Source organism: Oncorhynchus tshawytscha, linkage group LG06 (genome assembly GCF_018296145.1).
Source record: "Oncorhynchus tshawytscha isolate Ot180627B linkage group LG06, Otsh_v2.0, whole genome shotgun sequence".
In the NCBI taxonomy this organism is placed as follows: Eukaryota; Metazoa; Chordata; class Actinopteri; order Salmoniformes; family Salmonidae; genus Oncorhynchus; species Oncorhynchus tshawytscha.
Window position 1 is genome coordinate 3,268,106 of NC_056434.1, and position 27,125 is coordinate 3,295,230.

The 27,125-nt window shown below is 48.2% G+C and overlaps 1 protein-coding gene across 4 annotated transcripts in view; it reads right to left on the reverse strand.

Moving 5' to 3' along the window:
- Window positions 1-27,125, reverse strand: part of LOC112242029 (LIM domain containing preferred translocation partner in lipoma) — a 456,919-nt gene that overhangs the window by 270,270 nt on the left and 159,524 nt on the right. For all 4 annotated transcript variants that reach the window (XM_042322846.1, XM_042322847.1, XM_042322844.1 and 1 more), the window contains 2 exons: window positions 18,561-18,655; window positions 6,268-6,390 (listed from right to left, as the gene is read on the reverse strand). In XM_042322846.1, the coding sequence (XP_042178780.1) occupies window positions 6,268-6,390; window positions 18,561-18,655 (218 nt within the window). The remainder of the gene's footprint in view (window positions 1-6,267; window positions 6,391-18,560; window positions 18,656-27,125) is intronic.

The following is a 27,125-nucleotide window of genomic DNA, read 5'->3' on the forward strand; positions in this document are numbered from 1 at the left end:
TGGAGTGAACCAAGGGCTATATCTGTTCTTAGTTAAACATATTTTGAACGGGGCATGCTTATTTAAGATGGTGAGGAAATCGCTTTTAAAAGAGCAACCAGGCATCGTCGACTGACGAGATGAGGTCAATATCCTTCCAGGATACCCGGGCCAGGTCGATTAGAAAGGCCTGTTCGCTGAAGTGTTTTAGGGAGCGTTTGACAGTGATGAGGGGTGGTCGTTTGACCGCAGACCCATTACAGACGCGGTGTCTCTAGAGACAATATCTCTCTCATCGTCACTCAATGCCTAGGTTTACCTCCACTGTACTCACATCGTACCATATCCTTGTCTGTACATTATGCCTTGAATCTATTGATAGATCTCTGGTCAACAGTAGTGGGTCTATTCCCTCCCAGTCCTATAGTAGTGGGTCTATTCCCTCCCAGTCCTATAGTAGTGGGTCTATTCCCTCCCAGTCCTATAGTAGTGGGTCTATTCCCCCAGTCCTATAGTAGTGGGTCTATTCCCCCCAGTCCTATAGTAGTGTGTCTATTCCCCCAGTCCTATAGTAGTGGGTCTATTCCCCCAGTCCTATAGTAGTGGGTCTATTCCCTCCCAGTCCTATAGTAGTGGGTCTATTCCCCCAGTCCTATAGTAGTGGGTCTATTCCCCCCCCAGTCCTATAGTAGTGGGTCTATTCCCCCCCAGTCCTATAGTAGTGGGTCTATTCCCCCCCAGTCCTATAGTAGTGGGTCTATTCCCCCAGTCCTATAGTAGTGGGTCTATTCCCCCCAGTCCTATAGTAGTGGGTCTATTCCTCCCAGTCCTATAGTAGTGGGTCTATTCCCTCCCAGTCCTATAGTAGTGGGTCTATTCCCCCAGTCCTATAGTAGTGGGTCTATTCCCTCCCAGTCCTATAGTAGTGGGTCTATTCCCTCCCAGTCCTATAGTAGTGTGTCTATTCCCCCCAGTCCTATAGTAGTGGGTCTATTCCCCCAGTCCTATAGTAGTGGGTCTATTCCCCCAGTCCTATAGTAGTGGGTCTATTCCCCCCCAGTCCTATAGTAGTGGGTCTATTCCCCCCCAGTCCTATAGTAGTGGGTCTATTCCCCCCAGTCCTATAATAGTGGGTCTATTCCGCCCCAGTCCTATAGTAGTGGGTCTATTCCCCCAGTCCTATAGTAGTGGGTCTATTCCCCCCCAGTCCTATAGTAGTGGGTCTATTCCCCCAGTCCTATAGTAGTGGGTCTATTCCCTCCCAGTCCTATAGTAGTGGGTCTATTCCCTCCCAGTCCTATAGTAGTGGGTCTATTCCCTCCCAGTCCTATAGTAGTGGGTCTATTCCCCCAGTCCTATAGTAGTGGGTCTATTCCCCCCAGTCCTATAGTAGTTGGTCTATTTCCTCCCAGTCCTATAGTAGTGGGTCTATTCCTCCCAGTCCTATAGTAGTGGGTCTATTCCCCCCAGTCCTATAGTAGTGGGTCTATTCCCTCCCAGTCCTATAGTAGTGTGTCTATTCCCCCAGTCCTATAGTAGTGGGTCTATTCCTCCCAGTCCTATAGTAGTGGGTCTATTCCCTCCCAGTCCTATAGTAGTGGGTCTATTCCCTCCCAGTCCTATAGTAGTGGGTCTATTCCCCCCCAGTCCTATAGTAGTGGGTCTATTCCCTCCCAGTCCTATAGTAGTGGGTCTATTCCCCCAGTCCTATAGTAGTGGGTCTATTCCCTCCCAGTCCTATAGTAGTGGGTCTATTCCCTCCCAGTCCTATAGTAGTGGGTCTATTCCCCCAGTCCTATAGTAGTGGGTCTATTCCCCCAGTCCTATAGTAGTGGGTCTATTCCCCCAGTCCTATAGTAGTGGGTCTATTCCCTCCCAGTCCTATAGTAGTGGGTCTATTCCCCCCAGTCCTATAGTAGTGGGTCTATTCCCCCCCAGTCCTATAGTAGTGGGTCTATTCCCCCAGTCCTATAGTAGTGGGTCTATTCCCTCCCAGTCCTATAGTAGTGGGTCTATTCCTCCCAGTCCTATAGTAGTGGGTCTATTCCCTCCCAGTCCTATAGTAGTGGGTCTATTCCCTCCCAGTCCTATAGTAGTGGGTCTATTCCCCCCAGTCCTATAGTAGTGGGTCTATTCCCTCCCAGTCCTATAGTAGTGGGTCTATTCCCTCCCAGTCCTATAGTAGTGGGTCTATTCCCTCCCAGTCCTATAGTAGTGGGTCTATTCCCTCCCAGTCCTATAGTAGTGGGTCTATTCCCTCCCAGTCCTATAGTAGTGGGTCTATTCCCCCCAGTCCTATAGTAGTGTGTCTATTCCCCCAGTCCTATAGTAGTGTGTCTATTCCCCCCAGTCCTATAGTAGTGGGTCTATTCCCTCCCAGTCCTATAGTAGTGGGTCTATTCCCTCCCAGTCCTATTGTAGTGGGTCTATTCCTCCCAGTCCTATTGTAGTGGGTCTATTCCCTCCCAGTCCTATAGTAGTGGGTCTATTCCCTCCCAGTCCTATAGTAGTGTGTCTATTCCCCCAGTCCTATAGTAGTGGGTCTATTCCCACCCAGTCCTATAGTAGTGGGTCTATTCCCTCCCAGTCCTATAGTAGTGTGTCTATTCCCCCCAGTCCTATAGTAGTGGGTCTATTCCTCCCAGTCCTATAGTAGTGTGTCTATTCCCCCCAGTCCTATAGTAGTGGGTCTATTCCTCCCAGTCCTATAGTAGTGGGTCTATTCCCTCCCAGTCCTATAGTAGTGGGTCTATTCCCTCCCAGTCCTATAGTAGTGGGTCTATTCCCCCCCAGTCCTATAGTAGTGGGTCTATTCCCTCCCAGTCCTATAGTAGTGGGTCTATTCCCCCAGTCCTATAGTAGTGGGTCTATTCCTCCCAGTCCTATAGTAGTGGGTCTATTCCTCCCAGTCCTATAGTAGTGGGTCTATTCCCTCCCAGTCCTATAGTAGTGGGTCTATTCCCCCAGTCCTATAGTAGTGGGTCTATTCCCCCCAGTCCTATAGTAGTGGGTCTATTCCCCCAGTCCTATAGTAGTGGGTCTATTCCCCCACAGTCCTATAGTAGTGGGTCTATTCCCTCCCAGTCCTATAGTAGTGTGTCTATTCCCCCCCAGTCCTATAGTAGTGGGTCTATTCCCTCCCAGTCCTATAGTAGTGTCTATTCCCCCAGTCCTATAGTAGTGGGTCTATTCCCTCCCAGTCCTATAGTAGTGTCTATTCCCCCAGTCCTATAGTAGTGTCTATTACCTCCCAGTCCTATAGTAGTGGGTCTATTCCTCCCAGTCCTATAGTAGTGGGTCTATTCCCTCCCAGTCCTATAGTAGTGGGTCTATTCCCCCAGTCCTATAGTAGTGTGTCTATTCCCCCCAGTCCTATAGTAGTGTGTCTATTCCTCCCAGTCCTATAGTAGTGGGTCTATTCCCCCCCAGTCCTATAGTAGTGGGTCTATTCCTCCCAGTCCTATAGTAGTGGGTCTATTCCCTCCCAGTCCTATAGTAGTGGGTCCCCTCCCAGTCCTATAGTAGTGGGTCTATTCCCCCCCAGTCCTATAGTAGTGGGTCTATTCCTCCCAGTCCTATAGTAGTGGGTCTATTCCCTCCCAGTCCTATAGTAGTGGGTCTATTCCCTCCCAGTCCTATAGTAGTGGGTCTATTCCCTCCCAGTCCTATAGTAGTGGGTCTATTCCCTCCCAGTCCTATAGTAGTGGGTCTATTCCCTCCCAGTCCTATAGTAGTGGGTCTATTCCTCCCAGTCCTATAGTAGTGGGTCTATTCCCTCCCAGTCCTATAGTAGTGGGTCTATTCCCCCCAGTCCTATAGTAGTGGGTCTAAATTCCCCCAGTCCTATAGTAGTGGGTCTATTCCCTCCCAGTCCTATAGTAGTGGGTCTATTCCTCCCAGTCCTATAGTAGTGGGTCTATTCCCTCCCAGTCCTATAGTAGTGGGTCTATTCCTCCCAGTCCTATAGTAGTGGGTCTATTCCCTCCCAGTCCTATAGTAGTGGGTCTATTCCTCCCAGTCCTATAGTAGTGGGTCTATTCCCTCCCAGTCCTATAGTAGTGGGTCTATTCCCCCAGTCCTATAGTAGTGGGTCTATTCCCCCCCAGTCCTATAGTAGTGGGTCTATTCCCTCCCAGTCCTATAGTAGTGGGTCTATTCCTCCCAGTCCTATAGTAGTGGGTCTATTCCTCCCAGTCCTATAGTAGCGGGTCTATTCCCTCCCAGTCCTATAGTAGTGGGTCTATTCCATCCCAGTCATTTCACATGTTGGTAATTTAGCAGACACTCTTATACAGAGCAACATATCAGTCATTACATTCAACTACGGTAGGATAGACGACCACATATCAGTCAGTTTACATTCAACTACAGTAGGATAGACGACCACATATCAGTCATTACATTCAACTACAGTAGGATAGACGACCACATATCAGTCATTACATTCAACTACAGTAGGATAGACGACCACATATCAGTCATTACATTCAACTACAGTAGGATAGATGACCACATATCACAGTCATTAAATTAAACTACAGTAGGATAGATGACCACATATCACAGTCATTACATTCAACTACAGTAGGATAGACAACCACATATCAGTCATTACATTCAACTACGGTAGGATAGACGACCAAATATGACAGGCATTACAAGACCTAGAACAGGGGGTGCGCAAACTGCCCGCAAGATATTAAAAATAAAAATAAATGTAAATATATATATATATTTTTTTACCCCTTTTTTCTCCCCAATTGGTAGTTACAGTCTTGTCTCATTGCTGCAACTCCCGAAACACGACCCAGCCAAGCCAAGCTGCTAGGCCAATCGTGCGCCGCCTCATGGGTCTCCCAGTTGGCCAGCTGTGACACAGTCTGGGCTTGAACCCGGGTCTGTAGTGACGTAGGCATCTGCGATGCAGTGCCTTAGAAAGCTGCCCCATTGGGAGGCCCCCAGCAAATTGATTTTAAAACAATTGGTCCCCCTCCGTTGAATTTCAAAATCCCGATGTGGCTCTGAACCAAAAGATTTACCCACCCCTGCCCTAGAATATACTCTGTTTTGCTCCCATAGCAACAGTGTCTCTGAAAACCGTGAAACTACGCCGTATGTACACCAGGTTCCCATTAAATCAGAACCAGCTGTGATCTCTTCTGTTGCACGGCCCTCAAGCCTTTCCTGTCCCTTCCCAAAACACGATTGGTTGGTTTTTTAACACCGTGATGTCCTACATTTATTGTGTGTCAAACAATTTATCTTTTAGTGCCCCAAAGGCTTTGACTAGTTCAAGTTGCTTTTAAATTCATCTGTTATCTAGTAGTAATGTAGGCCATCTTATTATTAGAAACCAGTAACACTTCCAAAAATGAGAAATACCACAATGCAGGATTGGGATTCAAACCCAATGCAAATAAACCACCTGAGAACTGGGATTAGGTGAGCCGACATCTGTGTACTAACGAACGTGATTTCCACAAATGTTCAGGGAAAATGGTGTGTTTTGCTTCCCTGCAGGCTGTTCAAATCTGCCCAACGTCAATACAGATGGACCTCCGTGTTGCAGAGGGTTTTGAAAGTGGAAGTAGCTAGTAAAGTTTGTATCGGTGTATTGTGTAGTGTGTTGGTAGTAAACTGACAGTACGGTAGTTTACCTGTGTATTGTGTTGGTAGGAAACCGACAGTACGGTAGTTTAACTGCGTATTGTGTTGGTAGTAAACTGACAGTACGGTAGTTTACCTGTGTATTGTGTTGGTAGGAAACTGACAGTACGGTAGTTTACCTGTGTATTGTGTTGGTAGGAAACTGACAGTACGGTAGTTTACCTGTGTATTGTGTTGGTAGGAAACTGACAGTACTGGTAGTTTACCTGTGTATTGTGTTGGTAGGAAACTGACAGTACGGTAGTTTACCTGTGTATTGTGGAGTGTTTTGGTAGGAAACTGACAGTACGGTAGTTTACCTGTGTATTGTGTTGGTAGGAAACTGACAGTACGGTAGTTTACCTGTGTATTGTGTTGGTAGGAAACTGACAGTACGGTAGTTTACCTGTGTATTGTGGAGTGTGTTGATAGGAAACTGACAGTACGGTAGTTTACCTGTGTATTGTGTTGGTAGGAAACTGACAGTACGGTAGTTTACCTGTGTATTGTGTTGGTAGGAAACTGACAGTACGGTAGTTTATCTGTGTATTGTGGAGTGTGTTGGTAGGAAACTGACAGTACGGTAGTTTACCTGTGTATTGTGGAGTGTGTTGGTAGGAAACTGACAGTACGGTAGTTTACCTGTGCATTGTGGGGCTTGTAAGGTGAGTTACTCTCCAGGTCAGCTAGGATAGAGGTCAGAGAGTCAATCTCAGCATCCAGACTGGACCGCCTCTCTTCCAGGGTCTTCTCTGGTCCATGCATCTAGAGATAGGACATCTCGGCGTTAGAATGGTTCACACACACACACACAGAATCGCACAGGTAGCATCTGGAAACTGACACACACACACACACACACACACACAGACACAGGTCTAGCATCACACACACACAGATCTCGCACAGGTCTAGCATCACACACACACACACACACACACACACAGATCTCGCACAGGTCTAGCATCTGGACACACACACACACACACACACACACACACACACAGATCTCGCACAGGTCTAGCATCTGGACACACACACAGATCTCTCACAGGTCTAGCATCTGGACACACACACACACACACACACACACACACACACACACACACACACACACACACACACACACAGATCTCGCACAGGTCTAGCATCTGGACACACACACACACACACACACACACACAGATCTCTCACAGGTCTAGCATCTGGACACACACACACACACACACCTCTCACAGGTCTAGCATCTGGACACACACACACACACACACAGATCTCTCACAGGTCTAGCATCTGGACACACACACACACACACACACACAGATCTCTCACAGGTCTAGCATCTGGACACACACACACACAGATCTCTCACAGGTCTAGCATCTGGACACACACACACACACACACAGATCTCTCACAGGTCTAGCATCTGGACGCACACACACACACACACTCCAAGACTGCTTCCATCACGTGGACTGGGAGATGTTTCGTATTGCGTCAGATAACAACATTGACGAATACGCTGATTCGGTGTGCGAGTTCATTAGAACGTGCGTTGAAGATGTCGTTCCCATAGCAACGATTAAAACATTCCCTAACCAGAAACCGTGGATTGATGGCAGCATTCGTGTGAAACTGAAGGCGCGAACCACTGCTTTTAATCAGGGCAAGGTGTCTGGTAACATGACTGAATACAAACAGTGCAGCTATTCCCTCCGCAAGGCTATCAAACAAGTTAAGCGTCAGTACAGAGACAAAGTAGAATCTCAATTCAACGGCTCAGACACAAGAGGCATGTGGCAGGGTCTACAGTCAATCACGGACTACAGGAAGAAACCCAGCCCAGTCACGGACCAGGATGTCTTGCTCCCAGGCAGACTAAATAACTTTTTTGCCCGCTTTGAGGACAATACAGTGCCACTGACACGGCCTGCAACGAAAACATGCTGTCTCTCCTTCACTGCAGCCAAGGTGAGTAAGACATTTAAACGTGTTAACCCTCGCAAGGCTGCAGGCCCAGACGGCATCCCCAGCCGCGCCCTTAGAGCATGCGCAGACCAGCTGGCCGGTGTGTTTACGGACATATTCAATCAATCCCTATACCAGTCTGCTGTTCCCACATGCTTCAAGAGGGCCACCATTGTTCCTGTTCCCAAGAAAGCTAAGGTAACTGAGCTAAACGACTACCGCCCGTAGCACTCACTTCCGTCATCATGAAGTGCTTTGAGAGACTAGTCAAGGACCATATCACCTCCACCCTACCTGACACCCTAGACCCACTCCAATTTGCTTACCGCCCAAATAGGTCCACAGACGATGCAATCTCAACCACACTGCACACTGCCCTAACCCATCTGGACAAGAGGAATACCTATGTGAGAATGCTGTTCATCGACTACAGCTCGGCATTTAACACCATAGTGCCCTCCAAGCTCGTCATCAAGCTCGAGACCCTGGGTCTCGACCCCGCCCTGTGCAACTGGGTACTGGACTTCCTGACAGGCCGCCCCCAGGTGGTAAGGGTAGGCAACAACATCTCCACCCCGCTGATCCTCAACACTGGGGCCCCACAAGGGTGCGTTCTGAGCCCTCTCCTGTACTCCCTGTTCACCCACGACTGAGTGGCCATGCACGCCTCCAACTCAATCATCAAGTTTGCGGACGACACAACAGTGATAGGCTTGATTACCAACAACGACGAGACGGCCTACAGGGAGGAGGTGAGGGCCCTCGGAGTGTGGTGTCAGGAAAACAACCTCACACTCAACGTCAACAAAACTAAGGAGATGATTGTGGACTTCAGGAAACAGCAGAAGGAGCACCCCCTATCCACATTGATGGAACAGTAGTGGAGAGGGTAGTAAGTTTTAAGTTCCTCGGCGTACACATCACAGACAAACTGAATTGGTCCACCCACACAGACAGCATCGTGAAGAAGGCGCAGCAGCGCCTCTTCAACCTCAACTTCTACAGATGCACAATCGAGAGCATCCTGGCGGGCTGCATCACCGCCTGGTACGGCAACTGCTCCGCCCACAACCGTAAGGCTCTCCAGAGGGTAGTGAGGTCTGCACAACGCATCACCGGGGGCAAACTACCTGCCCTCCAGGACACCTACACCACCCGATGTCACAGGAAGGCCATAAAGATGATCAAGGACAACAACCACCCGAGCCACTGCCTGTTCACCCCGCTATCATCCAGAAGGCGAGGTCAGTACAGGTGCATCAAAGCTGGGACCGAGAGACTGAAAAACAGCTTCTATCTCAAGGCCATCAGACTGTTAAACAGCCACCACTAACATTGAGTGGCTACTGCCAACACACTGACTCAACTCCAGCCACTTTAATAATGGGAATTGATGGGAAATGATGTAAAATATATCACTAGCCACTTTAAACAATGCTACCTAATATAATGTTACATACCCTACATTATTCATCTCATATGCATACGTAAAAACTGTACTCTATATCATCTACTGCATCCTTATGTAATACATGTATCACTAGCCACTTTAACTATGCCACTTGGTTTACATACTCATCTCATATGTATATACTGTACTCGATATCAGCTACTGTATCTTGCCTATGCTGCTCTGTACCATCACTCATTCATATATCCTTATGTACATATTCTTTATCCCCTTACACTGTGTATAAGACAGTAGTTTTTTTGGAATTGTTAGTTAGATTACTTGTTGGTTATTACTGCATTGTCGGAACTAGAAGCACAAGCATTTCGCTACACTCGCATTAACATCTGCTAACCATGTGTATGTGACAAATACAATTTGATTTGATTTGATTTGACGCACAGATCTCTCACAGGTCTAGCATCTGGACACACACACACACACACACACACAGATCTCTCACAGGTCTAGCATCTGGACACACACACACACACACACACACAGATCTCTCACAGGTCTAGCATCTGGACACACACACACACACACACCTCTCACAGGTCTAGCATCTGGACACACACACACACACACACACACACACACAGATCTCTCACAGGTCTAGCATCTGGACACACACACACACACACACAGATCTCTCACAGGTCTAGCATCTGACACACACACACACAAAGGAGTTGGAACGATACAATCTCTTGTTCCCATGTTTAATAGCAGGTAAATACACAATGTGCTGCCCCCAATATCCTATTGTTCCCTGCAGTTCAACATTTACAGAGTTAGAGCCTCTGACAGTGATTCCTTCCTACAGCACACCAGGGGTCTTAAGATGTATCTATCTTCAGATGCTATTCCTGCTCCTAAATTGATAAAGAGCTATTCATACTTCAAGGCCTGCTTCCTCCCTGCCCCCCACCCCCCTCTGCCTGCCTGCCTCCCTCCCTCCCTCCCTGCCTCGCTCCATGCCTCCCCCCCCTCCCTCCCTCCCCCCCTCCCTGCCTCCCCCTCCCTGCCTGCCTGCCTGCTTCCCCCTTCCTGCCTCCCTCGCTCCATGCCTCCCCCTCGCTCCATGCCTCCCCCTCCCTCCCTGCCTGCCTCCCTCCCCCTCCCTCCCTCCCTCCCTGCCTGCCTCCCTCCCTCCCTCCCTGCCTGCCTGCCCCCCCTTCCCTTCCTGGTATTGAGTTTAAGAAACTATTGGTATTGTCTCTGCTGTCGACCTGGTATTGATCAGAGTCTAAAGACTATTGGTGCCTCTGTCTACCTGGTATTGATCAGTCTGAAGACTATTGGTGCCTCTGTCTACCTGGTATTGTGTCTACCTGGTATTGGTCAGAGTTTAAGGACTATTGGTGCCTCTGCTGTCTACCTGGTACTGGTCAGAGTTTAAGGACTATTGGTGCCTCTGCTGTCTACCTGGTATTGATCAGAGTCTAAAGACTATTGGTGCCTCTGTCTACCTGGTATTGATCAGTCTGAAGACTATTGGTGCCTCTGTCTACCTGGTATTGATCAGAGTCTAAAGACTATTGGTGCCTCTGTCTACCTGGTATTGATCAGAGTCTGAAGACTATTGGTGCCTCTGTCTACCTGGTATTGATCAGAGTCTGAAGACTATTGGTGCCTCTGTCTACCTGGTGTGGAGTCAAATCAAATCAAACTGTAAACAAGTTAAGAAAAATATTTACCAAATAAACTAAAGTAAAACAAATAATCCAATAACATAACAAGGCTATATACAGGGGGTACCGGTACCGAGTCAGGGGGTGCAGGTTAGTTGAGTTAATTAGGACATTTGTACATGTAGGTAGTGACTATGCATAGATAATAAACAGTGAGTAGCAGCAGTGTACAAAACAAATGGGGGGGTTAAAAGTCTTGCCTGGTTCACCAACTACTTTGCAGACAGAGTTCAGTGTGTGAAATCGGAGGGCATGTTGTCAGGACCTCTGGCAGTCTCTATGGGGGTGCCACAGGGTTCAATTCTCGGGCCGACTCTTCTCTGTATATATCAATGATGTCGCTCTTGCTGCTGGTGAGTCTCTGATCCACCTCTACGCAGACGACACCATTCTGTATACTTCTGGCCCTTCTTTGGACACTGTGTTAACTAACCTCCAGATGAGCTTCAATGCCATACAACACTCCTTCCGTGGCCTCCAACTGCTCTTAAACGCTAGTAAAACCAAATGCATGCTTTTCAACCGTTCGCTGCCTGCACCCGCACGCCCGACCAGCATCACCACCCTGGATGGTTCCGACCTAGAATATGTGGACATCTATAAGTACCTAGGTGTCTGGCTAGACTGTAAACTCTCCTTCCAGACTCATATCAAACATCTCCAATCGAAAATCAAATCAAGAGTCTGCTTTCTATTCCGCAACAAAGCCTCCTTCACTCACGCTGCCAAACTTACCCTAGTAAAACTGACTATCCTACCGATCCTCGACTTCGGCGATGTCATCTACAAAATAGCTTCCAATACTCTACTCAGCAAACTGGATGCAGTTTATCACAGTGCCATCCGTTTTGTTACTAAAGCACCTTATACCACCCACCACTGCGACCTGTATGCTCTAGTCGGCTGGCCCTCGCTACATATTCGTCGCCAGACCCACTGGCTCCAGGTCATCTACAAATCCATGCTAGGTAAAGTTCCGCCTTATCTCAGTTCACTGGTCATGATAGCAACACCCACCCGTAGCATGCGCTCCAGCAGGTGTAATCTCACTGATCATCCCTAAAGCCAACACCTCATTTGGCCGCCTTTCGTTCCAGTTCTCTGCTGCCTGTGACTGGAACGAATTGCAAAAATCGCTGAAGTTGGAGACTTTTATCTCCCTCACCAACTTCAAACATCTGCTATCTGAGCAGCTAACCGATCGCTGCAGCTGTACATAGTCTATCGGTAAATAGCCCACCCAATTTTACCTGTCCATTTGGAAGACCCATTTGCGACCAAGCTTTAACTTCATGACTGATGTCTTGAGATGTTGCTTCAATATATCCACATAATTTTCCTACCTCATGATGCCATCTATTTTGTGAAGTGCACCAGTCCCTCCTGTAGCAAAGCACCCCCACAACATGATGCTGCCACCCCCGTGCTTCACGGTTGGGATGGTGTTCTTCGGCTTGCAATCCTCCTCCTTTTTCCTCCAAACATAACGATGGTCATTATGGCCAAACAGTTCTGTTTTTGCTTCATCAGACCAGAAGACATTTCTCCAAAAAGTACGATCTTTGTCCCCATGTGCAGTACGATCTTTGTCCCCATGTGCAGTTGCAAACCGTAGTCTGGCTTTTTTATGGCGACTTTGGAGCAGTGGCTTCTTCCTTGCTGAGCGGCCTTTCAGGTTATGTCGATATAGGACTCGTTTACTGTGGATATAGATACTTTTGTACCCGTTTCCTCCAGCATCTTCACAAGGTCCTTTGCTGTTGTTCTGGGATTGATTTGCACTTTTTGCACCAAAGTACGTTCACCTCTAGGAGACAGAACTCGTCTCCTTCCTGAGCGGTATGATGGCTGAGTGGTCCCATGGCGTTTATACTGGCGTACTATTAATTGTACAGATGGACTGGGGACCCCGTCTTTTCAGTCTCCTGAGGGGGAAAAGGTTTTGTCGTGCCGTCTTCACAACTGTCTTGGTATGACACCAAGGAACTTGAAACTCCCGACCCGCTCCACTACAGCCCTGTCGATGTTAATGGGGGCCTGTTCGGCCCGCCTTTTCCTGTAGTCCACAATCAGCTCCTTTGTTTTGCTCACATTGAGGGATAGGTTTTTGGCCTGGCACCACACTGCCAGTTCTCTGACCTCCTCCCTGTAGGCTGTCTCATCGTTCTCGGTGAGTCTAAGGATGAGTGGTGTCTCTGCTGTCTACCTGGTATTGATCAGAGTCTAAAGACTATTGGTGTCTCTGTTCCCACTCACATACTTTATCCTAGTTTAGTTTGGGGTGATATTAGGATTCACAGCCCGTCTTTCATTCTCTCTCTGTACAGTTGACCTTGGCCTTAAACAAGCCTCTGTAAGCCAGTAGAAAGACAGACTCCACTGTGTGAAGAGTACAGAGCAGAAAAAGACAAGAATCACTGTTTGAAAGAAAACTCTCGTAATACGGTGGACCTTTAACCCTGAAATCTGTCTCGCTGTGTGCTCAGAGTTATCTTTGTTTTAAAGGAAGGCTCCCTATTGTCTCTCATCCAATAACCATACCAGAAGAAAAACAGCACCCACTCAAGTCAATCAATCAAATGTATTGATAAAGCCCTTTTTAAATCAGCATATGTCACAGTACATAAACAGAAACCCAGCCTAAACCCCAAACAGCAAGCAATGCAGATGTAGAAGCATGGAGGCTAGGAAAAACTCCTTGGAAAGGCCAGGGAGAAACCTAGAGAGGAACCAGGCTCTGAGGGGTGGCCCGTCCTCTTCTGGCTGTGCCGGGTGGAGATTATCATGCAATACCCACCAATTCAATACCCATCATGCAATACCCATCATTCAATACCCATCATTCAATACCCATCATTCAATACCCATCATTCAATACCCATCATGCAATACCCACCAATTCAATACCCATCCATTCAATACCCACCAATTCAATATCTAGACATTCAATACCCATCATTCAATACCCATCATTCAATACCCATCATTCAATACCCATCATTCAATACCCATCACCTTTGCAATACCCACGCAATTCAATATCTAGACATTCAATACCCATCATTCAATACCCATCATTCAATACCCATCATTCAATACCCATCATTCAATACCCATCATTCAATACCCATCATTCAATACCCCAAGCCATTCAATACCCATCATTCAATACCCATCATTCAATACCCATCATGCAATACCCACCAATTCAATACCCATCCATTCAATACCCACCAATTCAATATCTAGACATTCAATACCCATCATTCAATACCCATCCATTCAATACCCATCATGCAATACCCACCAATTCAATACCCATCCATTCAATACCCACCAATTCAATATCTAGACATTCAATACCCATCATTCAATACCAAGCCATTCAATACCCATCATTCAATACCCATCATTCAATACCCAGCTATTCAATACCCAGTCATTCAATACCCATCATTCAATACCCATCATTCAATACCCATCATTCAATACCCATCATTCAATACCCATCATTCAATACCCATCATTCAATACCCATCATTCAATACCCATCATTCAATACCCATCATTCAATACCAAGCCATTCAATACCCATCATTCAATACCCATCATTCAATACCCATCATGCAATACCCATCATGCAATACCCACCAATTCAATACCAAGCCATTCAATACCCATCATTCAATACCCATCCATTCAATACCCATCCATTCAATACCCACCATCATTCAATACCAAGCCATTCAATACCCATCATTCAATACCCATCATTCAATACCCATCATGCAATACCCACCAATTCAATACCCATCATTCAATACCCATCATTCAATACCCATCATTCAATACCCATCATTCAATACCCATCATTCAATACCCATAATTCAATACCCATCATTCAATACCCATCATTCAATACCCATCAGTCAATACCCATCAGTCAATACCCATCATTCAATACCCATCATTCAATACCCATCATTCAATACCCATCAGTCAATACCCATCATTCAATACCCATCATTCAATACCCATCATTCAATACCAAGCTGTTCAATACCCAATAATTCAATTACCCATCAATTAAATCCCACATCTCATTAAAAAACATGGGCATTACTATGGAGTTGGTCCCCCCTTGCTTTAATAACAGCCTCCACCCTTCTGGGAAGGCTTTCCACTAGATGTTGGAACATTGCTGCTATAACAGCCTCCACTCTTCTGGGAAGGCTTTCCACTAGATGTGGGAACATTGCTGCTACAACAGCCTCCTCTCTTCTGGGAAGGCTTTCCACTAGATGTGGGAACATTGCTGCTACAACAGCCTCCTCTCTTCTGGGAAGGCTTTCCACTAGATGTAGGAACATTGCTGCTATAACAGCCTCCACTCGTCTGGGAAGGCTTTCCACTAGATGTTGGAACATTGCTGCTATAACAGCCTCCACTCTTCTGGGAAGGCTTTCCACTAGATGTTGGAACATTGCTGCTATAACAGCCTCCACTCTTCTGGGAAGGCTTTCCACTAGATGTTGGAACATTGCTGCTATCACAGCCTCCACTCGTCTGGGAAGGCTTTCCACTAGATGTTGGAACATTGCTGCTATCACAGCCTCCACTCTTCTGGGAAGGCTTTCCACTAGATGTTGGAACATTGCTGCTACAACAGCCTCCTCTCTTCTGGGAAGGCTTTCCACTAGATGTTGGAACATTGCTGCTATCACAGCCTCCACTCTTCTGGGAAGGCTTTCCACTAGATGTTGGAACATTGCTGCTACAACAGCCTCCTCTCTTCTGGGAAGGCTTTCCACTAGATGTTGGAACATTGCTGCTATAACAGCCTCCACTCTTCTGGGAAGACTTTCCACTAGATGTTAGAACATTGCTGCTACAACAGCCTCCTCTCTTCTGGGAAGGCTTTCCACTAGATGTTGGAACATTGCTGCTATAACAGCCTCCACTCTTCTGGGAAGACATTCCACTAGATATTAGAACATTGCTGCTATCACAGCCTCCACTCTTCTGGGAAGGCTTTCGACTAGATGTTGGAACATTGCTGCAGGGACTTGCTTCCATTCAGCCACAAGAGCATTAGTGAGGTCGGGCACTGAAGTTGGGCGATAAGGCCTGGCTCGCAGTCGGCTTTCCAATTCATCCCAAAGGTGTTTGTATCAGGTATCAAGGTAAGACCCAGATGCAGACCGTGTTGAAGTAGCGATGTTTAATACAGCAACAGGGGCAAAGGAACAGGACGGCAGGCAGGCTCACGGTCAGGCAGAGTGAACAGGCGGATGGGTACAGGGTCAGGACAGGCAGAGTGAACAGGCGGATGGGTACAGGGTCAGGACAGGCAGAGTGAACAGGTGGATGGGTACAGGGTCAGGACAGGCAGAGTGAACAGGCGGATGGGTACAGGGTCAGGACAGGCGAGGGTTAAAAACCAGAAGGACGAGAAGAGAGAGAGACTGGGGAAAAGCAGGAATTGACACAAAAACGCTGATCTTGACAAAAAAGACGAACTGGCAACAGACAAACAGAGAACACAGGTATAAATACACAGGGGATAATGGGGAAGATGGGTGACACCTGGAGGGGGGTGGAGACAATCACAAAGACAGGTGAAACAGATCAGGGTGTGACAGTTTTATGGGGTTGAGGTCAGGGCTCTGTGCAGACCAGTCAAGTTCTTCCACCCTGATCTCAACAAACCATTTCTGAATGGACCTCGCTTTGTGCACGGGGGCTGAAACAGGAAAGAGCCATCCTCAAACTGTTGACACAAAGTCGTCTGGAATGTCATTGTCACTGTAGCGTTGAAATATCGCTTCACTGGAACTAAGGGGCCTGGCCCTAACCATGAAAATCAGCCCCAGACCATTATTCCTCCTCCACCAAACTTTACACTATGCATTGGGGCAGGTAGTGCTCTGCTGGCATCCGCCAAACCCAGATTCGTTCGTCGGACTGCCAGAGAGTGAAGCGTGATTCATCACTCCAGAGAATGTGTTTCCCCTGCCCCAGAGTCCAATGGCGGCGAGAGGCGAGCTTTACATCACTCCAGCCAACACTTGGCATTGTGCATGGTGATCTTAGGCTTGTGTGCGGCTGCTCTGCTATGGAAACCCATTTCATGAAGCTCCCAACGAACAGTTCTTGTGCTGAAGTTGCTTCCGGAGGCAGTTTGGAACTCGATAGTGAATGATGCAAACGAGGACAGTCGATTTTTAAGCGCTACACGTTTCAGCGCTCAGCGGTCCCATTCTGTGAGCTTGTGTGGTCTACCACTTCACAGCTGAGCCGTTGTTGCTCCTAGACGTTTCCACTTCACAATAACAGCACTTACAGTTGACCGGGGCAGCTCTTGCAGGGCAGAAATTTGACGAACTGACTTGTTGGAAAAGTGGCATCCTATGACATTGCTACGGTGAAAGTCACTGCGATCTTCAGTAAGGACATTTTACTGCCAATGTTTGTCTATGGAGATTGCATGGCGGTGTGCTCGATTATATACACCTGTCAGCAACGAGTGTGGATGAAATAGCCTAAATCCACTAATTTGAAGGGGTGTCCACATACTTTTGTATATATAGTGTATCTGTATTCCCAGTCATGTGAAATCCATAGATTAGGGCCTGATTAATACATTTCAATTGACTGATATCCTTATATGAACTTTAAATCAGTAAAATCTTTGAAATTGTTGTCCACATACTTTTGTATATATAGTCTATAAATCGGACTGTGATATACTGTTGGCGTAGCAAGGATGACTGACTGACTGACTGACTGTCAGCCAGAGGATCTATGAAACAGATACAACTAGACAGACTAATAACAGAACTCGCTCCGAGTACCTGATTATCAAAGGTGTGTGAAACGCTACGAGGATTTCCCCTCAGGGGGTCAAGCCCTGTGTAAGGATGCACGCCAAATGGCACTCTCTATTGCCTATTTAGCCATAGGGGCGCTGATCAAAAGTAGTGCACTATAGTAGGGAGTAGGGTGCAATTTGGAACACACTCAGTCAGTCAGCCAGTCAGAGGGGAGCAGCAGGCCCTGAAGCAGGGTAACATGCCTGGGGTAAAATAATGCCAGTGGACATGAGACATGACGGTTGACACAGTCAGTCAGGCAAACAGTCCAAGGGGAGCAGCAGGCCCTGAATAAGGGTAACATCAGGCCCTGAATAAGGGTAACAGCAGGCCCTGAAGAAGGGTAACAGCAGGCCCTGAAGAAGGGTAGCAGCAGGCCCTGAATAAGGGTAAAAGCAGGCCCTGAATAAGGGTAGCAGCAGGCCCTGAATAAGGGTAACAGCAGGCCCTGAAGAAGGGTAGCAGCAGGCCCTGAATAAGGGTAACATCAGGCCCTGAAGAATGGTAACATCAGGCCCTAAAGAAGGGTAACAGCAGGCCCTAAAGAATGGTAACATCAGGCCCTAAAGAAGGGTAACATCAGGCCCTAAAGAAGGGTAACATCAGGCCCTAAAGAAGGGTAACATACATGGGGACATGAGATGTGAAGTACGAGGGGACCAGCTCCAGAGAGGGGCTATAGGAGGGAGAGTGAAGTACAGAGTTGATGTACCTGGTTGTTCAGTACAGAGGTAATGTACCTGGCTGTTTAATATAGAGGTAATGTACCTGTTAATGTACCTGGCTGTTCAGTACAGAGGTAATGTACCTGTTAATGTACCTGGCTGTTCAGTACAGAGGTAATGTACCTGTTAATGTACCTGGCTGTTGAATACAGAGGTAATGTACCTGTCTGTTTCAGGTTACTAGACTTACCTGTATAAATATATTTCATAAAAATGATCATACCTGATATTCTCTGTCCATGGGTGGAGGTGGTGGGAAAGAGATGGAGGACGAGAGGCCTCCGTCTTCAGCAGGAGGAGGTGGTGGGGGATAGTCCCCTAAAAACACACAGATACCAACACAGTCATATACACCTATTACAAAATGGTATTGAAATAGATTTGAATTGTGATGTTTTTTGTAATTGATCTCCACATAATACCCAATAAAATACTCAAAATACTCCACAAATACTCCACAAAATACCCAATAAAATACTCCACAAAATACTCCACAATGCCAAAGAGAAAAGAAGATTCTATACATTTTTACAAATTAATAAACATACTGTAATCACCTCCTTTTGTTTAGGCCTAAATTAGTTCAGGAGTGAAATGTGGCTTATCCCATAATAAGTTACATGGACTGTGCATAATAACAGGGATTGACATGATTTTTAATGACTACCTCTTCCTCTGTCCCCCATACCTACATCTGTCTACCTCTTCCTCTGTCCCCATACCTACATCTGTCTACCTCTTCCTCTGTCCCCATACCTACATCTGTCTACCTCTTCCTCTGTCCCCCATACCTACATCTGTCTACCTCTTCCTCTGTCCCCCTCTTCCTCTGTCTCCCATACCTACATCTGTCTACCTCTTCCTCTGTCCCCATACCTACATCTGTCTACCTCTTCCTCTGTCCCCCATACCTACATCTGTCTTCCTCTGTCCCCCATACCTACATCTGTTCCTTCCTCTGTCCCCCATACCTACATCTGTCTACCTCTTCCTCTGTCCCCCATACCTACATCTGTCTACCTCTTCCTCTGTCCCCCATAGCTACATCTGTCTACCTCTTCCTCTGTCCCCATACCTACATCTGTCTACCTCTTCCTCTGTCCCCCACACCTACATCTGTCTACCTCTTCCTCTGTCCCCCATACCTACATCTGTCTACCTCTTCCTCTGTCCCCCATACCTACATCTGTCTACCTCTTCCTCTGTCCCCCATACCTACATCTGTCTACCTCTTCCTCTGTCCCCCATACCTACATCTGTCTACCTCTTCCTCTGTCCCCCATACCTACATCTGTCTACCTCTTCCTCTGTCCCCCTTCCTTCCTCTGTCCCCATACCTACATCTGTCTACCTCTTCCTCTGTCCCCCATACCTACATCTGTCTACCTCTTCCTCTGTCCCCCATACCTACATCTGTCTTCCTCTGTCCCCCATACCTACATCTGTCTACCTCTTCCTCTGTCCCCCATACCTACATCTGTCTACCCCTTCCTCTGTCCCCCATACCTACATCTGTCTACCTCTTCCTCTGTCCCCCATACCTACATCTGTCTACCTCTTCCTCTGTCCCCCATACCTACATCTGTCTACCTCTTCCTCTGTCCCCCATACCTACATCTGTCTACCTCTTCCTCTGTCCCCCATACCTACATCTGTCTACCCTTCCTCTGTCCCCCATACCTACATCTGTCTACCTCTTCCTCTGTCCCCCATACCTACATCTGTCTACCCATTCCTCTGTCTCCCATACCTACATCTGTCTACCTCTTCCTCTGTCCCCCATACCTACATCTGTCTACCTCTTCCTCTGTCCCCCATACCTACATCTGTCTACCTCTTCCTCTGTCCCCCATACCTACATCTGTCTACCTCTTCCTCTGTCCCCCATACCTACATCTGTCTACCTCTTCCTCTGTCCCCCATACCTACATCTGTCAGGTCCCTCCAGTCAAGTATTGAATTTCAAGCACAGATTCAACTACAAAAACCAGGGAGCTTTTCGAAAGCCTCATAAAAGAAGGGCATTGATTGGTAGATGGGTTTTGATAACAAATCAGACATTGAATATCTCTTTAAGCGTGGTCAAGTTAATAATTATACTGTGGATGATGTATTAAACCACCCAGACACAACAAAGATAAAGTCAACCTTCTGAACTGAGTGGCAGGACAGGAAGGAAACTGCTCAGGGATGTCACCATGAGGCCATTGGTCATTTTTAAAACGGCTACAGAGTTTAACGGCTGTGACAGAAGAAAAATGAGGATGGGATCAACGACAGAGTAGTGACTCCACAATACTGACCTAAATGACAGAGTGAGCAGAAGAATACAAATACACAGAATAAAAATATTCCAAAACATGCTTCCTGTTTGCAATAAGACACTAAAGTAATACTGCAAAATAACACGACAAAGGAATCCACATTTTGGCCTAAATGCAAAAGCTTTTGTGTTTGGGGCAAATCCAAAACACATCACTGGGTAAAAGCCTGTCTTCCCAGTACCAGGTCATGCCGTTTGGACTCACCAACGCCGCCGTGGTAAACGATGTGCTCTGGGACATGCTAAACCCTTTTGTGTTCGTCTACCTTAACGACATCCTGCCCCCCCCCCCTCGTTCTACCCAAGAACACGTTCTCCATGTCAGACAAGTCCTTGTGGTCGACAAAACCTTTGTGGACCTGAATCATCGGTTCACAACAGCACCCCCGTCCTCATCCATCCAGACACGTCCCGTCATTTTGTGGTTGAGGTTTGATACTTATGATGTTGGAGTTGGGGGGGGGGGCATCCTGTCTCAGCGATCTGACGAGAAACAGAAGCTGTGCCTTCCTGTCTATCATCTCAATCCTGCAGAGAGGAACTATGGCAACCGAGAACTCCTGGCGGTCAAGATGGTGTTGGAAGAGTGGAGGCACTGGCTGGAAGGACCAGAACAGCCATTCCTGGTTTGGACCGACCATAAAAATGTGGAATAGCTCCGTTCAGCCAAGTGCCTTAACTCCAGGCAGGCCCGGTGGGCTTTGTTATTTACCAGATTCAATTTCACCATTTCCTACCGCCCAGGGTCCAAAAATGTGAAGCCTGACACCTTCAGTCTCCGAAACCATTCTCCTTACCTCCTGCCTCTTCTCTGTCAAACCCTCAGTCTCCGAAACCATTCTCCTTACCTCCTGCCTCTTCTCTGTCAAACCCTCAGTCTCCGAAACCATTCTCCCTACCTCCTGCCTCTCCTCTGTCAAACCCTCAGTCTCCAAAACCATTCTCCTTACCTCCTGCCTCTCCTCTGTCAAACCCTCAGTCTCCGAAACCATTCTCCCTACCTCCTGCCTCTACAGTTCCTCTGTCAAACCCTCAGCCTCCGAAACCATTCTCCATACCTCCTGCCTATACTGTTCCTCTGTCAAACCCTCAGTCTCCGAAACCATTCTCCATACCTCCTGCCTATACTGTTCCTCTGTCAAACCCTCAGTCTCCGAAACCATTCTCCATACCTCCTGCCTATACAGTTCCTCTGTCAAACCCTCAGTCTCCAAAACCATTCTCCATACCTCCTGCCTATACTGTTCCTCTGTCAAACCCTCAGTCTCCAAAACCATTCTCCATACCTCCTGCCTATACTGTTCCTCTGTCAAACCCTCAGTCTCCAAAACCATTCTCCCTACTTCCTTCCTCTACAGTTCCTCTGTCAAACCCTGAGTCTCCAAAACCATTCTCCTGCCTTGCCTTCACGGGTTCCTCTGTCAAACCTCAGTTTCAAAACCATGAACCTGAAGGGGCCCGCCTATACTGGTTCCTTTGTTCAAACCCTCAGTCACTCCAAAACCTGATGTGTTTCACCTCACTTGCTGGTCTCCACAGTTCCTCAGGTGTCTCTTATTATCCCCGGTGTATTTATCCCTGTTTTTCCTGTCTCTCTGTGACAGTTAGTCTTGTTTGTCAAGACAACCTGCGTTTTTGTGTCTCAGCTCCTGCTTTTTCCAGTCTCTCTTTTCTTGCCCTCCTGGGTTTTGACCCTTGCCTGTCCTGACTCTGAGCCCGCCTGCCTGAACCACTCTGCCTGTCCTGACTCTGAGCCCGCCTGCCTTAACCAGTTTTCCTGCCTCTGACCTCGAGCCTGTTATCGCCTGGTACTGTTTGGACTCAAGAGCCCGCCTGCCTGAACCACTCAGCCTGTTCTGACTCTGAGCCCGCCTGCCTGAACCACTCAGCCTGTCCTGACCTCGAGCCTGCCTATCACCTGGTACTGTTTGGACTCTGACCTGGTTTATGAACACTCTGCCTGTCCTGACCTCGAGCCTGCCTATCGCCTGGTACTGTTTGGACTGACCTGGTTTATGAACCCTGCCTGTCCTGAACCAGCCTGCCAGCCTGTACTGTTTGGACGCCTGACCTGGTTTATGAACACTCTGCCTGTCCTGACCTCGAGCCTGCCTATCACCTGGTACTGTTTGGACTCTGACCTGGTTTATGAACACTCTGCCTGTCCTGACCTCGAGCCTGCCTATCGCCTGGTACTGTTTGGACTCTGACCTGGTTTATGAACACTCTGCCTGTCCTGACCTCGAGCCTGCCTATCGCCTGGTACTGTTTGGACTCTGACCTGGTTGATGAACTCTCGCCTGTCCCTGACCTGCCTTTTGCCTACCCCTTTTTGCTGTAATAAATATCGGAGCTCAACCATCCGCCTCCTGTGTCTACATTTGGGTCTCGCCTTGTGCCCTTATACAGGGGGTGAATACTGATTTAATTAAACTATATTTGTGTTAATTCTTTAATTAATTTCTTTTAAAAAATCAATAATTTTTCTTCCACTTTGACAATACAGAGTATTTTGTATGGATCACTGACAAAACAAATCCAGCTATGTTACACAATAAAATGTGAAGACATCCAAGCAGTGTGAATACCTATGTTACCCACTGTAGAAGTGTTCCAAATGGCACCCTATTCCCTGTATAGTGCACTATATTTGACCAGGGCCCATAGTAGTACACCATGTAGGGAATAGGGTGCTATTTGGGACTCCCTAATGGGAAAATCACACCAACAGTAAGAAAATGAACTATTAAATATGATATAATCAAATACAGCTGACCGAGACAAAATAAACCTCTGAGTCTATTAGTTATCATGTACAAAGAAAACTCTGATTATAATCTACATACAGAATATGTCTGTGTGTGTTTTATAGGTCTTAGTTAGAGAGAGACAGAGAGAGAGAGAGAGAGAGAGAGAGAGAGGGAGGGAAAGAGAGACAGAGGGAGAGAGAGAGAGAGAGAGAGAGACGGAGGAAAAGAGAGAAGAGGGAGAGAGAGAGAGAGAGAGAGAGGGAGGGAAAGAGAGAGAAAGAGAGAGAGAGAGAGAGAAAGCGAGAGAGAGAGAGAGAGGGAAAGAGGGAGAGAAAGGAGAGATAAAGGGGAGAGAGAGAAATGAAAGGGGGAGAGAGAGAGAGAGAGAGAGAGAGATGGGAGAGAAAGGAGAGATAAAGGGAGAGAGAGGAGAAATGAGGGGAGAGAGAGAGAGAGAGAGAGAGAGGAGAGAGAGAGAGAGGAGAAAGGAAGAGAGAGAGAGAGAGAGAGAGAGAGAGAGCAAGGAGAGAGAGAAAAGAGAGAGAGAGAGAGAGAGAAAGCGAGAGAGAGAGGGAAAGAGAGAGAAAGGAGAGAGAGAGAGGAGAGATAAAGGGAGAGAGAGAGAGAGGAGAGAGAGAGAAAGGAGAGAGAGAAAGGAGAGAGGAGAAAGAAAGGAGAGCAAGAGAGAGGAGAGAGAGAGAAGGAGAGAGAGAAAGGAGAGAAAGGAGAGAGAGAGAAAGAGAGAGAAAGAGAGAAAGAGAGAGAGAGAAAGAGAGAGAGAGAGAGAGAGAGAGAGAGAGAGAGAGAGAGAGAGAGAGAGAGAGAGAGAGAGAAAGAGAAGAGAAAGAGAGAGAGAGAGAGAGAGCTTGATAGCGAGAGACACTAATCACCAACACCGTCAGATTGACATACATAATTGCAACACTTCAGTCTAACTAAGGGCCTCTAATCTGGAGTTTGATGTGATGATGTCATTGAGACTGAAGATGTCAACTCTGTGTTGCCTTATCTCTGCCAGGAGAATCAAGCCAAATGAAGACAACTTGTAAAGTGTTCACTAATCCAAGGATTCATCCAGCCACATGTTCCAGCCAGGATAAGTAGTAACACGCAAAATTAGATTTCTAGTTGTCTGCTCCACTCCGTGAAGGGCTTGGCCATTTGAGACTCAGGACTTGAGATTGAATCACTTGACTGTGTACTTCTAAGTACCCAAACAGACATGAGATTTGCAAATTAAAAGCTTTGATGAGTCCTGTTCAGAAATTCAATTTGCTTTTTTTCCCGTTCTCCCGTTCCTGCTTTTTATCTGTTTTCATTACAATCTAATTGATGTTATCAATGTACTTATACGGAGTCTGCTGACCAAATTAATTAAGGTTGTGTTGTGTTGAGCTTCAATAAAACACCACAAAACACAGTGAAACTGTTGCAATATTATAAAACGGGTCACATGTCTGCGCAATCCAACGTTGTTTCTTGAAATGTTAAACATGAAGAGTTCCCTGTGGGTGAAGAAGCAAGGGAGGGAGGGAGGGAGGGAGGGAGGGAGGGAGAGAGAGAGAGAGAGAGGGAGGGAGGGAGGGAGGGAGGGAGGGAGAGAGAGAGAGGGAGGGAGGGAGGGAGGGAGGGAGGGAGGAGAGGAGAGAGAGAGAGAGAGAGGGAGAGGGAGGGAGGGAGGGAGGGAGGGAGGGAGGGAGGGAGGGAGGGAGGGAGGGAGGGAGGGAGGGAGGGAGGGAGGGAGGGAGGGAGGGAGGGAGGGAGGGAGGGAGGGAGGGAGGGAGGGAGGGAGGGAGAGAGAGAGAGAGGAGAGGGAGGGAGGGAGGGAGGGAGGGAGGGAGGGAGAGAGAGAGAGAGAGAGAGAGAGGGAGGGAGGGAGGGAGGGAGGGAGGGAGTTTCCATGTGAAATGGAACGACCTTCTGACCTCCACTGGCCAAAACTCCTCAGAGAGAAACAACATGAAAGAAAACAAAACCAAAAAACATCCCTCTCCCGACACCGCCCTCCATCTCTCTACTTCCAGGGAGGGACCGCCCTCCATCTCTCTACTTCCATCCCTCTCCCCGACACCGCCCTCCATCTCTCTACTTCCATCCCTCTCCCCAACACTGCCCTCCATCTCTCTACTTCCATCCCTCTCCCCCTCACCACCCTCCATCTCTCTACTTCCATCCCTCTCCCCGACACCCTCCATCTCTCTACTTCCATCCCTCTCCCGACACCGCCCTCCAGGGAGCCCTCCATCTCTCTACTTCCATCCCTCTCCCCGACACCGCCCTCCATCTCTCTAGGGAGGACACCGCCCTCCATCTCTCTACTTCCATCCCTCTCCCCGACACCGCCCTCCATCTCTCTACTTCCATCCCTCTCCCCGACACCGGGACTTCCATCCCTCTCCCCGACACCGCCCTCCATCTCTCTACTTCCATCCCTCTCCCCTTCTCCCCGACACCGCCCTCCATCTCTCTACTTCCATCCCTCTCCCCTCTCCCCGACACCGCCCTCCAGGGACCCATCCCTCTCCCAGACACCGCCCTCCAGGGACTTCCATCCCTCTGGGACACCGCCCTCCATCTCTCTACTTCCATCCCTCTCCCCGACACCGCCCTCCATCTCTCTACTTCCATCCCTCTCCCCCTTCTCCCCGACACCGCCCTCCATCTCTCTACTTCCATCCCTCTCCCAGACACCGCCCTCCATCTCTCTACTTCCATCCCTCTCCCTGACACCGCCCTCCATCTCTCTACTTCCATCCCTCTCCCTGACACCGCCCTCCATCTCGCTACTTCCATCCCTCCCTCCCTCTCCCGACACCGCCCTCCATCTCTCTACTTCCATCCCTCTCCCCTTCTCCCTGACACCGCCCCCATCTCTCTACTTTCATCCCTCCCTCCCTCTCCCCGACACCGCCCTCCATCTCTCTACTTCCATCCCTCTCCCCTCTCCCCCGACACCGCCCTCCATCTCTCTACTTCTATCCCTCTCCCCGACACCACCCTCCATCTCTCTACTTCAATCCCTCTCCCCCTCTCCCCGACACCGCCCTCCATCTCTCTACTTCCATCTCTCTCCCTGTCCCCGACACCGCCCTCCATCTCTCTACTTCCATCCCTCTCCCCGACACCACCCTCCATCTCTCTACTTCCATCCCTCTCCCTCTCCCCGACACCGCCCCTCTATCTCTCTACATCCATCCCTCTCCCCCTTCTCCCCGACACCGCCCTCCATCTCTCTACTTCCATCCCTCTCCCCATCTCCCCGACACCGACCTTCATCTCTCTACTTCCATCCCTCTCCCAGACACCTCCCTCCATCTCTCTACTTCCATCCCTCTCCCCGACACCGCCCTCCATCTCTCTACTTCCAGGGACACCGCCCTCCATCTCTCTACTTCCATCCCTCTCCCCCATCTCCCCGACACCGCCCTCCATCTCTCTCTACTTCCATCTCTCTCCCCTCTCCCCAACACCGCCCTCCATCTCTCTACTTCCATCCCTCTCCCCGACACCACCCTCCATCTCTCTACTTCCATCCCTCTCCCCGACAGCTCATCTCTCTACTTCCATCCCTCTCCCCCTCTCCTCGACACCGCCCTCCATCTCTCTACTTCAATCCCTCTCCCCTCTCTCCCCGACACCACCCTCCATCTCTCTACTTCCATCCCTCTCCCCGACACCGCCCTCCATGTTTCTACTTCCATCCCTCTCCCCGACA